General features: G+C 41.8%; 1 protein-coding gene across 2 annotated transcripts in view; it reads right to left on the bottom strand.

Moving 5' to 3' along the window:
* tw (Protein O-mannosyl-transferase 2) overlaps positions 1-13,045 on the bottom strand; it is a 46,120-nt gene extending 33,075 nt beyond the window's left edge. The window contains exons 1-8 of one of the 2 annotated variants that reach the window (XM_084582999.1): positions 12,625-13,045; positions 11,929-12,013; positions 10,031-10,135; positions 7,897-8,005; positions 5,358-5,466; positions 4,314-4,379; positions 2,454-2,547; positions 474-580 (exon numbers count right to left, since the gene is read on the bottom strand). In XM_084582999.1, coding sequence (XP_084439125.1) covers positions 474-580; positions 2,454-2,547; positions 4,314-4,379; positions 5,358-5,466; positions 7,897-8,005; positions 10,031-10,135; positions 11,929-12,013; positions 12,625-12,815 — 866 coding nt within the window. In that variant the 5' untranslated portion in view covers positions 12,816-13,045. The remainder of the gene's footprint in view (positions 1-473; positions 581-2,453; positions 2,548-4,313; positions 4,380-5,357; positions 5,467-7,896; positions 8,006-10,030; positions 10,136-11,928; positions 12,014-12,624) is intronic. The other variant, XM_084582998.1, reaches the window with a different exon arrangement.
* Between the last annotated feature and the right edge of the window lie 106 nt (positions 13,046-13,151).

The following is a 13,151-nucleotide window of genomic DNA, read 5'->3' on the forward strand; positions in this document are numbered from 1 at the left end:
AGTACATGTGGGATAATAGAGGCACAAGTTGTTAAATTTGTGATATACAAGTACCAAAGTGCACGTATGAATACAAGAGTCCGCAAGGGACTCTTATTATTAATGCTGTCACATTGTGCCCTAAAAACAGGTCAGGAGAAACAGGACTTACCCTACTAGAAATTACAACACAAATTTTTAGTAGGGTTTACACTTCTGTGCAATTCAAGTATAATTTTGTTTTTGTTTTTTGCAAATACCATACGCATTTCAGAAATAAACAAGACAAACAATGTTTCCTTTATTTTTTTTTTTTTCTCTGATTGGATATTCGATATTCGAAGGCATTATTTTTCTCCACATTTGCGGTCTAAAATTTGAATACTATTCGCACACCCTTAATTTAAAACCTTGCGGACAAGCTTTCCTATTGTGATATGGGGCAGGAATGCCCCTGCGTAGCAAAATGGCGCCCGTTGCATTAGAGTGCTCACCTCTTGTACAGGACCTGCAGGTGTATGTAGAAGTAGAGCATGTACAGGCAGACAGGAAGCACAATCAGGCACAGGGCCCGGCTCACAAAGTGCTTTCCCACCAACAGCTGCGAGCAAATGACGAGGAAAAAGGGCAAAAAAAGAAAAACAGCACACACAGGATTAAAATCCCCAAGCCACTAAAAAAGTGCCACGCATGCAAGCCCGACAAATCCACGGAATAACTTTGCTCCAAACCTTGTTTTATTCTGTAAGACAATCTCCAGGCCTAATGTGTCAACCTCTCATATTCACTGTCATCGCAAGTGCTGAATACAGGGTCATTTCAAAGTGTCCTCAATTTAATAGACTAAATTGAGAGGTACAGACAGTTTCATGGCCCATATCACAGTACATACTAATTAATAGAATGCAGAGCTCCTTTTTATGTACCAATTCACACTCGCACCTTTTGCAGTAAGAGACAAAATTACAAAATACTCCTCAATGAGGACCTCCCTGCATCAGCAGCCATTCTAATCACAAAGGAGCCTAACTACATTTTGAGCCTAAACTACAAAGAGGCTGATTACCAAAAATGCTAAATTTGACTGACCACACAAAAACAAAGTATCTTTTAATTACCATTTCATCCACATAAACTCATAACACAAAAGACTCGTCTCAAGTTCCTGATGCATGCACAGCACAGCCCAATGTAAGCATAAAGCTAACCGGCATAGTTTGCAACTGACAGTTAATCAGACGCATAGATTCAGTATGCTATGCCTCTGTTGACCAAGCCCTTTTGCAAGCAATGCTGTTTTTCTGATGGTATCTGCAACATATCACTAGTGCAGATAAGGCCACCTTCTATCGACCTCCACCTATAGTGATGGTGTACAGAAGCCTCCCGCAAGAAGCTGCAGTGTATACCTTAACCCCTCCAGTAAAGAGTGCAAACACCATGCGCAAACGATATGGTGTTACGGTGAGCTGCCACTGTACAAGGGAAGAAGACAAAGGCAAAGTCTAGCCACGAGAGAGAGGAGAAATGGAAAAGGAAGAAGAGAAGAATGATGGAGTGATGGAGAAAAGAACATGAAAGAAGCAAAGCTAGGTGAAACGAAATACAAAAAGGAGAGAAACGAGGAGAAATGAAAGAACACACAACAACAGCAGCAACATCGGAAGAAGGAGTAAAAACATTAGTGCTCACATAATTGCTACAGCCAGAATCCTGCATGTTTGGTTCGGTTTGTGGGGTTTAATGTCCCGAAGTGGCTCAGGCTATGAGAGATGCCACAGTGGAGGGCTTCGGAAATATCGACCACCTAGGATTCTTTAACATACACTGACACCGCACAGCACGCGGGCACCTTACTTTTCGCCTCCATCAAAAAGTGACTGCCGCAGTCAGGATTCGATCCCACATCCTTGGGCCCAGGACTGTGAGTACCTTAACCACTGTGCCGCCAAGGCGGGGTAAATCCTGACATACGAGACTGACCACCAGTAGAAGGCAAGCGACTCTGAACATCAAATGAGAGCCCAGTATGTGCATAACTCACATAGGTCGCAGTGAAAACAATCTGTGGCATCTGGATCTTCTAAAACTGGTTTTACCAGGAGGCACATCTGAGTCATGCAAAACAGAAGGTTTGCTTACTCACCTTCTGCTCTACTGAACAAAACGCATGGTTAAGCCAACACTTGGTTTAGCGGCAATTTTCTTTTTTAATAATCGGAGGCCAGTAAAGAAAACACTGGTTTGGCTAGACTGAGCAGCATCGGAGCAGATATCCACAGCACAGAAACCAAGGCAGGCCGAAGTTTTGAACACACTTTAAAAAGCAATGCACAACTGAACAAATTAGTTTCGTAAGCAAAATTAGGGCTAAGTAAAAAAAAAAATATACAGACTAGAAGATAATGAAGTAGACGATAAGCAAAGCAGCACAAAATAATTCTTCAGCCAAGCAGAGAGCTGAGGAGGCTCACCAGAGGCTTTTCCAAGTCTCCGAGGAGTGTCCACAGGTCGTGAACCGTGTACAGGCCAACAAGGAGCACCACAAAGAGGCCCACAAATTTGACACTGGAATGGTCACAAGAAAAGAGGGGAAGATGGATGGAATAAACACACAATTTTACCCCACCAGCAAAGGTGGCCCTGCTGCCCTCTGCTTTCTTAGCAACAACGCATTACAAAGCTGAACTGTTTTTGAATGTAGAATATGGAGTGCTGAGCAAGTGCTATGCCTAAACGTTAATGCCTCAAACAACCAACCACCATAAAAAACTTTACAATAATATTAATAGTAATAAAAGTTCTGAGTGCACTGCAGAATCTGAAATGGCGAAATGCAAAAGCCTGAGCGCTGCTGCTGTACATAATACATAGCGTGCCCCTTGTCGAACACAACCAGCGTTCCGTTGAACACATCAAAGTTCACCACACCGTTACATAATTGGTTTACAGGAAAGTGTTGTATATTTGGTTCGTGAAGTATCTGTCACACATTTCTGTGGACACCTGAAGTCCATCAGAAAAGTCAAAATTCTGCAAGCACTGTCGAATCTACACTGCAGAAACGCGGAAGCCTAAGCGTTGCTGGTGTACACGGTGCATCACGTTTGCTCTCATTATGATTATCAACTAAATGCACCGTCATTATCATTGCTAATGTCATCAATGTCATTATCACTAATTTCAGCGTCACTGTTATCGCTACTACCATCCTCACGGTAGAAGGAGAATTATGATGTGCGTGTCACGATACAATATCAAAGAATTATTTACATTGTTATTGTATCAAGATTACACTAGCACAACACTAACCAGCACAGTGTTAGAAGAGTTAACTGATGCGCTAGTTGGTTTTCAGCCATTACAATAATCTCATTTAGTGCAGGATGCCCACTAGGCAAAAGAAACACACACGGGACGAAACACGGCATTACTAACAACTGGTTTATTCAAGCAAAAACCACAGCGTGTATATGCTCACAGGAGTCGCAAAGCGCCACCTTACAAGGAATCTTGGAAACAAGCATGCAAGAAGTTAACAGATGAGCTGCGCAAGGAATTTTAACCCCTCTTCATGAAGAGCAAGGGAATTGCCAGTGACATAGTTTTGTTTTGCTTTTCAGGTAAAAAAAAAAAGCCTCCGATGTTTGGCAAACCTTATTTTTGGCCTAGTTCTGCCTAGGATTCTTACACAATGAAGACACTGTGTGCGATCGACATAAGCAACACAATGGTTACCTAGCTGCATCTGTTAGTTATCAGCAAGATCTTTTGCGTGCTCCCTGAGTCGATCATTAACACATCATCCCATATGCCCCAGGACAGGGTATCTCATAGATGTAGTCAGAGACACAGACATGGTGTCACAGTCAATAAAAATGCTTCTTGTAATTCTTACAGCATTGCTTTCTGTTATCATAAGCAATACAACTATGCACTCAGCTGACCAAGCTTCTTAAGGGCTGTAAATCCATTAAAACTTTTGTCGGATTCACCACCTTCTTGAAAGCTGTGGGAGATCTTGTGCGTGCATCGCACCACATCTGGTCTCTGCTTCCACATCTGGCAGTATAGTGCTTTGCTCAAGATTTTCATACGGGGTGTAACGTCCAAAAGCAACATCAACTACAAGTATCACAATGAAGGGCTCCAAATATTTAAACCAGCTGGGGTGCTTTTAACTGACTTAGTAATTCAATCAAGCCAAGACCTCTTTCTTCTGATTAAATAAAGAGTTTTCTATCAAAATTTCAGCACTGCAATCAGAGAGAAGGACGTGAACTGGACTAAACTGTACATCGTGAAAAAAATCACAAGGATGATGGTACACTGACCTGATCGCACAAGACAGAAATACCCCCGAGATGATGAGCCATGTCCACCAAGCCCGTGAAAATGGCCTGAAAAAAAGCATGCGGTATTGGCCCTGTTCGAGTGTCGCGGCAACAAAGCCCATTGTAGGGCTGGTTTGGTTAAGATCCATAATAATACTCCATATAACCATGTGACATTTCTAGCAAGCAGCATTTTTGCTAACGTTATGCTTCACATTAGCCCGACGGAAAGCGGTCACTTTTTACACGAAGTGTATTTATCAAATTCTGACTTTTATGCCAACTGTTCCTCCAAAGAGGTTTCCTGAAGTTTGTGGCACAGCTGCTCGTGGTTACCATTGACTGTAGGCAGAGCATGATGCAACTAAGCAAGTAATTGATATTGAGGCACACTTTAGTCAAATGATGACCGCATCCTCGTCGAACATGCCCCCTATTACAAGAGGCCCCATTCCCATGTCCACTATATGCAGTTCATCAGAATCACACAACCACCAATGCTAAAATAAACTGAGAGTTTCTTCACACTCATTTCTACAATGTGGAAATACATAAGTTAAACTGAGATGTGAACACTGCTAATCGAAAGCTTGTAAGCGGAGCTGCAGAACTAAGCTACCTCATAGCATGTTAAAACGAACCACGGAGACATACTGCACCTCAAAAAGTGCCAAAATTTAATTTAATGACTGATTGAAGAGCGAAACAGTCTGCAATGCATGATTACAGCTACGACGTGAAAGGAAATGAAAGTTTAGAAAGGAAAGTCACAGCTGACACACACGAATCCTTTCAATGAATTAACCTCATTAGCACCTGATGCACATTTCTTCTGCTTACCACTCCTAACGAGTGTCTCAGACTACTTTGGGCCCTTGCCCAAAATTTTAAAAATGCTTTATAAAAATTTTAAGAGCAAGCTTAGGTGGGAACAATCTGACCACACCCTGACCACAAATACTAAACCGTGATCATCAATCCACCAACAATCTATCAATGACAAATTCAGGATGGAGAGTGAGTAGCAATGAAGAGAAAACTGACCTGTCCTCCTGAGCTTTGAAGACAACGATACTCATGAAAGCACCCACGATGAAGAACATGAGGATGGGGTCCAGCAATATGTATTGTGATAGTGTGACCAGCCCAACATCTGTCAAAAGGCAAGCAAAAGAAAACAACAAAAACTTTAAACCGGCAGTCAAGAAAGCAGCTAAGACCTTTGGCTAAAACAAAGCCTCCTTCTGCAAGGGCACAATAATTCTTCCATAAACGACACACAAAAGAACTCAACTGTTCTTTACTAAGCCCTAGGTTGAGTAAAAGCCAATTAACAACGAACTAAGAACTATCCCAATAAGCATCCCAAACCCAAATAAAGGCTACTTTTCAGTTTCTAAAGCAATCAAAAGAGAAAAATAATGCGCTGACAACCAATTCACAGCGATAATAGGTATATATATAAAATGTCCTGTATAAGGAGGCATTGACAAAAATGGGAGCTTGGCATAAAAACATATCATGGAAGTAGCCACATAAACAATGGAGCCTTCTAGGTAAACATGCTTCCTCTGCTTTAGTGAGAGGTAGTTGCACCTGAATTAAGAAAAGATGTTCCTTTGCATATGCAATTTAGGAGTGAGAAAAATATTCAGAACAAAACAAAGTACCGCAGGCAACCAAAGGAAGTGCTGGCTAAGTTATCAAGTATAACCCCCTCACATGAGTACAGAGAGCAAAATACACACAAAGTGAGTTGGCTGAAACGTGCATTTGTATCATGGTGAGGGAACACTGCAAAGAGATGACGAAGAGAACTCTACCAAACACTAAATTCTGCTATCCTGACTTTGACAAATAAGAAAAAGGAACAAAAGAAGCTGCAATACTAGGTAACGTCAAGGTAATGAATGACCTGGTTCACAGGGTCTAGTGCTTCAAATGACAAATAAACCCAACCCACATAGGTTGCCTTTTCAGTAAAGTAACAGCGCAAAGCTATTGCCCATTAAAGAAACCCAGGTTGTTGAAATTATCCTGAGTCCTCGATTAGCAGGCCTCTCAATGACAGAGTTTTCTTTGGGATGCTGAGCCCCAATTATGTGGCATATGCGAAATCATAGCTCATCATGACTCTTAACAAAGCCGAGTTGACTGCATATGTGCCGACTTCCACACAGTTAAACTGCACCACATAAGACTGACGGTTTATCAAATTTTGTACACACGAGGGCCTGTAGATTTGAAAATTATGTCAGAATGAAATAATTCTAACAGTGCGACTGAGCAGTACCAAAAGCCTGTTTGGATAGAGGACTGACAGTGACGTCAAACTAAGCCTGATAAAAGAAAAAAAAAAGCCATTTTCACCACTGCACAGCAAGGCCTGCAAAATGAAATGGCTCTAATCATGCTACAATGAAATTTCCACTACAGCAAAGTTTTTGTGATGCCTAATGAATAAACAAGCAAAGAAATGCAATTTCCCCAATAATGAGCTTTCGTTCAAGCGAGGTTTTAATTCTAATGAGTAAACATGGAAAAAGTTCAATTTCCACCCATAATGAAGGTTCGTCAAAGCAAAGCTTCAATTCAACCAAGCTTTTACAAACTGAAAGTACATTAATATCATTGATTTTTCAATAAGGGCATCAGTTTGCCTATTTGCCTGCAATAATCAATATTTGTGGAGTTTATTAGCATACTGGCATAGCACGATCTGCAATTCACTTCGGCAGAGAGCTATCCGATCATTTACAGATGGTCCCGAAGCGAAGGACCCGGTGTCGGCACATACCTGCCAGTTCGCCTAAGCAGCAGGGATTCCAGTAGGCAGATCATAACAGTGGAACACCCACTGCATTATGCTAAATGTGTTGATGCCCTTGGTTAGGTAAGAATTGCCTCTAATGTCATTATGCACTTCACATGGTGCCACTGCAGGTCCTTGCAGACTGGCACTGTGCATGAGTGCATGCCCAAATCACTGTGCATCTTGCACTGTGCAGGTTATTCAAAGGGTTTAATGAATTTGAGTTTTCCTTTCACAATTCACAAAAAAGGAAAGCGGCAAAGTGAGTTGCAGGCTACGCCAAGAATGTTCATGACTATAACGATGCATTTCCGCAAATGGCACCAACTCTTTCGCTGCACTTTTGAGATTGCAAACACTGGAGATGTTCAGAGAGCTGCGTAACAGGGCTTGCAAGCAAGCGCCATGGGCTGTATATCATTGACAGACTGTACATACTACAGGCAATGGTATAAAAAGAGTACATCTGTTACATGGCGAATTCCAATGAGGGAACAAATACCCTTTGTGCTTTGTATAAATCTAGTATAACAGTAACTGTTAGTAGTAATAACAAAACACACAGGAGAGTGGAATAACCTTCATTTCTCCACAACTTTAACCTCCACCACACTTTAATTACATGTCACCCTACAAGCATCAGTAGTCCCAGTATTATAAAAGGTGACATGGCCAGCCTTTGCATTTTGTGCTTAGGCGGCTAATGCCCATCTAGAAAAGTGCACTACAATAGAGAAAGGGCGACCATAAAGTACACCAGAGTACACTCACCAAAGATCACCAACATGGATGCCAGGACAGCTGCAGGCAGGGAATGGGAAAGCTCCCAGACAATGACAAAGCAGAACGGAGGCACCATGCTCCCCAACAGGGCACAAAACTGCATCACAAAACATGCATGGCACAACCATAGTTCAATTCCGATTCAATTTCACCCATGATTTGTGCTCTTTCATACATCTATGGAAGCGTTTACACTAACTGTAAAAAATTTATACATGAGACTGTAAAAAAAGGAAACAGTTTCTTTGCATACAAGACTGTCTGTCCATAATGCATTACCCATACCCCTGTTATCAGTTCACTAAGTTGTCATTTCATCCATACTATCGCTGATGTTCCAATTCATATAAAAATGTGAGTGCTATTACCAGACAGAACACAGTGCCAGAAATTCAGAAACTTGTGATTTAAATTAGTCACCAATTCAGGGTACATTTGGGCATATATAATCTACACTTCGGTATCCTAACAGTAACCACATCAATTCAACAGCAGAGAAAACAGTACCAGACATTATGAATGAGAAATCTGCAAGCTTCAATATTTCTTATTTCATTGTGAGAGCCATTCTGTGACTGTGCCATTTGGTTACATAGCAGACGTTGGTCACATTTACATTATTTAGATGCTTATTATCACACACTTGCTTAAGGCCAAACACTGCTTAAAAATGATCTGCATCTACCTTTTCCTTGAATTCAGAATTTTAAATCACCCACTTCGATCATGAAAGACAACACTGTAAATGCAAGAAAATTACAATATTAAAGCAACAAAGCCAATGAATAACACTTATATCAGGCTTAGGAAAAGGAGTGAATATGTCCTTGGTACAACAAATGGACATTGGCACAAAAACAAACACACCAAGAACTTATACAGGGTTCACATTGTGTTTGCGTGCCAATACTCTTTTATCAAATTACAAGTCAACTAGCTGAACGAGCTGCTTCAAGTCATCCTTGGTACTATGCGCATAACAAAGAAATTAACACCAGATGCACACTTGCACAGTATCATGACATAAGCGGACAAAATGTACAACCGATCTGTCTGTACAATGCATTTTGAACAAGAAGCAGAGTAGTCTAACAGGAAAAAGAAAAGCATTCAAGAGACGTTGAAAAATAAAATAACTTGTAAGGAACATCTACAGTCTCCCTGATATGAGTGAGCATGGCAAAACCGAAGGGATCATGTCGCTCAAAGAAAGATTTTTGTTGCTTTCCCAGGTTTTGTTGCTTGTCGGCGTCTTTACATCGAATAAAGCAAGTTCGCTGACTGTCCTTCATGTGTGTGATGTGGATGATAACAACTTCCTTCCATTTCTTTTTAAGTTATTTTTTGCTTCTTTGTTTGATATGTCTAGCCCAAGAGCATGTGCATTATTGTAGTATAGAAACTGAATGTTTGTAGAAATACGCCTACCTGCTAGGTCTCATTGAGACTGCAGTATGTACAAATAAATAGATAAACAAAAACTTTCACAGGTGTTTGATATGAGTAACCTATCTACAGTTCATGCAATTCTGCAAATGACATGTTGACCACGTTGTAAAAGGATGATGCGCAATGTGACAACTCTGAGTGCCAAAATCTACCACAACTATTTGTGAAGAGTTTTTCAAGCTTCATTTGCTATCCACTGCCTGGTTTGTCAACCGACGGATATGCAAGATGTTATGATGAGCTAAGCCCTGTTCCAGTTCTGGTGTGATACTGCCTGAAATCGGTGTCTATGTTGCTAGTATGCTAGGTGGTTTCTGAGCTGGTAACTATCTTGCAGTGTTCGCTAATGAAAGGGTTCGATGTCTGCACTGTGTATATGCATTTTCGTTTCTCATCTGTTCCATTCACTCATTTTCATGCCATTCTTTGAAGTTTCCACAACAGAGCAACAAACGGAACGGAATGTTCTCAAAAGTGCACCCTTACTCTGTATTAGAAAAGACGTCACCAACTCAGTAGAGCCTACGGTCATTAAGAGACAGCTTGCTAAAAGCTATACAAAGCAAATACTACCAGTGCTCCTGAAACGGTCTACGTGCTACTTTGCGTTAGTGGGCGGAATCAGGATGGACCACCAGTGGAAATGTAGGAAGCTGGTTTGATAGCCACTCACAATGCGCATTCCGGCATAGTTGTGGTCCTCGTACTTGTCACCAGGCTTCCCAAATGGGAATGTTCCATTGTATCCAGTCAACTTGCCGGCAAGGGCAATGAGCATCTGAAAGGTTACATGTGGCGTAAATGTCTAGTTGTAATTTGTTCACACATATTTATGTCTAGAACTTAGAGCTTCATTATGTTTGGACACATGCTCAGTTATTTTCATAGTTTATTCATGCATAGTCGTCAAAATCTCTTTACATTACCACACACTTCTCTACTATACAAGTTACAAGCCAATAATGTTGGCACTGAAGAAAGAATACTGTGGTACTTAAACAATTACAAACCAGAACACCTGAAGTGATGGTGTCCAGAGCACTAAGTTAAAACAAATGTGGGAGCTACTCAAACTTCCCCTTAATAATAGACATGATAGTGCCTTTAACACTGCTGTTGCTTTCCAAGGTTTTATTTAAGCAGGTTTTTAGGGAAAGAAAGTAACATTATATCCGACTTTTCAGTGGGCGCCAACAAGTAATCTGTAAATTGGATTATAAGAAAGGTGCAGTAACTGTCACACTTGTGTGGATACTGACCCTTTCTATAAGGAAAGGGAAGGACATGGATTGAAAGCAAAATGAAAAGGAGCAAGAAAACAAATAGAGGAATGTAAAGGTGCAATATCTGCTACAGTTCCCAGTGGACACCTGAACATAATAATAATAATAATAATTGGTTCACAGGAAAGGAAAGGCGCAGTATCTGCCAAACTTGTTCTATGGACACCTGAATCACACCATAAGGGAAGGGAAGAAGGTGGGATTAAAAGCAGAAAGAGAGAGAAAGGGGTGTGCAGTGGAGGGCTCCTTAGTAATTTCTACCACCTGGGGGTGTTTAACATGCACTGTCATGGTACTCCCCTGATGGGGCTGGGACAGGTAGATCACCACCGCTTTTTTCTTCCTTCTCTATTTTCTCTTCTGTCTGCAACGAGGCAGCGGAGGTGGCTCAGCTACAGAGACAGTAGCGGGCCTGTGCATTTTGTTTTCTATCTTCCTACAGCCACAACAACAGCACTGACATGGCGCAGCATGGACGCACTTCTTTTCCAAACAGCCTGGCTTCCACTTTTCCTAACAAACTCCTAAAATTTTCCACTTTCCCTCCTACTTTCCTTTCCTGTGCCTTAAAGGCGTCCACAAAGGAGTATGACTATACTGCAACTTTCCTATAAACCAATTAACTGGGCTATGGCTAGCAAACGAGCTGTATGCCCTCCACTTAAAAGCTCATTAGTTTAAATACCATCATACAAAAGCTTCAGAAGAAGGTTTCTGTGTATTTTTTAAAGCATAACATTATATTAAAGTGCTCTTGCTGTCCTTATTACAGTTAACAGCTCCTTCACTCATTTACTTCAATCACCTAAGAGGTTATTTGCAACCAGTATGAAGCAACAGGAAAATCGAACAAGCCATCTAGGTCTGCAATGATTTCGTGACCACAAGAAAACTGCATGTCCCCAAAGCTTTGCGAAATATTTTGTACGGCAACTAAAATGGCGCAACACCTGAAGCAGTCTGTAACAATGAAAGTGGCATTTTCCAAAATAAAAAACCTAAAAATTGCTGACAAATCAACTTTAATATTACATTCCATCATCTATAGGTACTCAGCTGTTTCAGAAAATGTTGCTTTAAATTCAATGGTACCCATATGAATTCGCTGAGTTGGATGGTAATAGCAATTACTTGGTGATTTGAATGTCTGTTTAGGACTGGAAAAAAGGGAAACGATATACAGACATCAAAAGGAAGACAGTGATACCAGTGGTAAGAAAAATGTTTTGCAGTGATCACGGCAGACTGAGACATCTCTGATACAATGCAAACAAAATTGTAATCCCACCTTGCCCAAGGGAGGGTGAACATCGAAGAAGAATGTTCGGTTAATGTACCAGCTGCCCATCTTGCCAAAGTGGGTTTCGTCCCAGCTGTAACAAGTGGAAAAATAAATTCCTAAGTCACAAGCTATTAGGTGTTCCTGAATATCGATCTGTTGAAATTCGCATCATGCAGGCTTCTCCATGTGTAGACAAGCATGACAGGATTGCTTTGCACGATGTTGACTAGGAGGATATATTCACCATGAGCTTTCATTTGAACATAGTTGTATCTGGTCAAACCGGACCAGTTGTCCATAATTTTTCAGCTTATGTAAGAGGACGTGAGCCAAGTTGTAAAGAGATAACCATTGAAAGCATGCCAGTTTTTAATAGCGGGCAACAAACACACACAATCGCAAAGGCTACCGACGGGGACAACCGTCGTTCTGTTTTTCTTATTTTCACTTCGAAGCGCTATTCAGAGCGCCGACGTACGAAACGAGTCGATTTGATTGGGCGCCGCCTTCCTTTGAGTGACAGGTTGCGAGCACGTGTCAGCTTCCTTGACAGCCATCGCACGCGCGCCAACTCCGACTTTCGCATCGCTGACGGCGTGATGAAACTACTCAAGATACTGATGCCGGCAGGATACTTTGAAAAGGCGGTGTCAGCGAACAACATGGTCTACTACGTCGAGTGAAATCATCGGTGGGGCTCACCAAACATGATCGGGCTCGGTGATCTTGTACAACCGCGTTGCTAGGGAAAGGCAAACGACCACGAGAAAGACAGTCCGGAGATGGCTGCGCCCGAAATCGTCGAAGTAACCGGCGGTTGCAGAGCGAGCTCCAACGCCGCTGGGTTCGGCAAAAGAGGCGTCGGGCCTGCGCTTAGCCGCTTTCGCCGTCATCGTGCGGACGTGGGCACGATGCACCGGCAACTCTAGGTCATGACGATCCCCTCCTCGACGCGGCGCACACTCGTCCCACCCGGAAAAAAAGAAACAGCGGAAGCAAGAACGAAAACCATGAAATCAGTAACAGTGGCACCGCCGAAGCGGACCGGTTCCATGACGGAGCGCCCGGGTGCGCAAGGTAAGCGAAGTGGCGAGAGAAATAGTTTGGGTAGGGTGTCTAGTTTGGATTTGTGGGCGCCGCCATGTTGTTAATTGATGATAGTGATGATGTCGACTTTTTAAAAACGATTTCTTTCTTGTAAAGGAAAAAAACAGTGGCTTATTGCTTTG

This window comes from Amblyomma maculatum, chromosome 10 (assembly GCF_055883805.1).
Source record: "Amblyomma maculatum isolate TAMU_Amacu chromosome 10, ASM5588380v1, whole genome shotgun sequence".
Lineage (NCBI taxonomy): Eukaryota > Metazoa > Arthropoda > Arachnida > Ixodida > Ixodidae > Amblyomma > Amblyomma maculatum.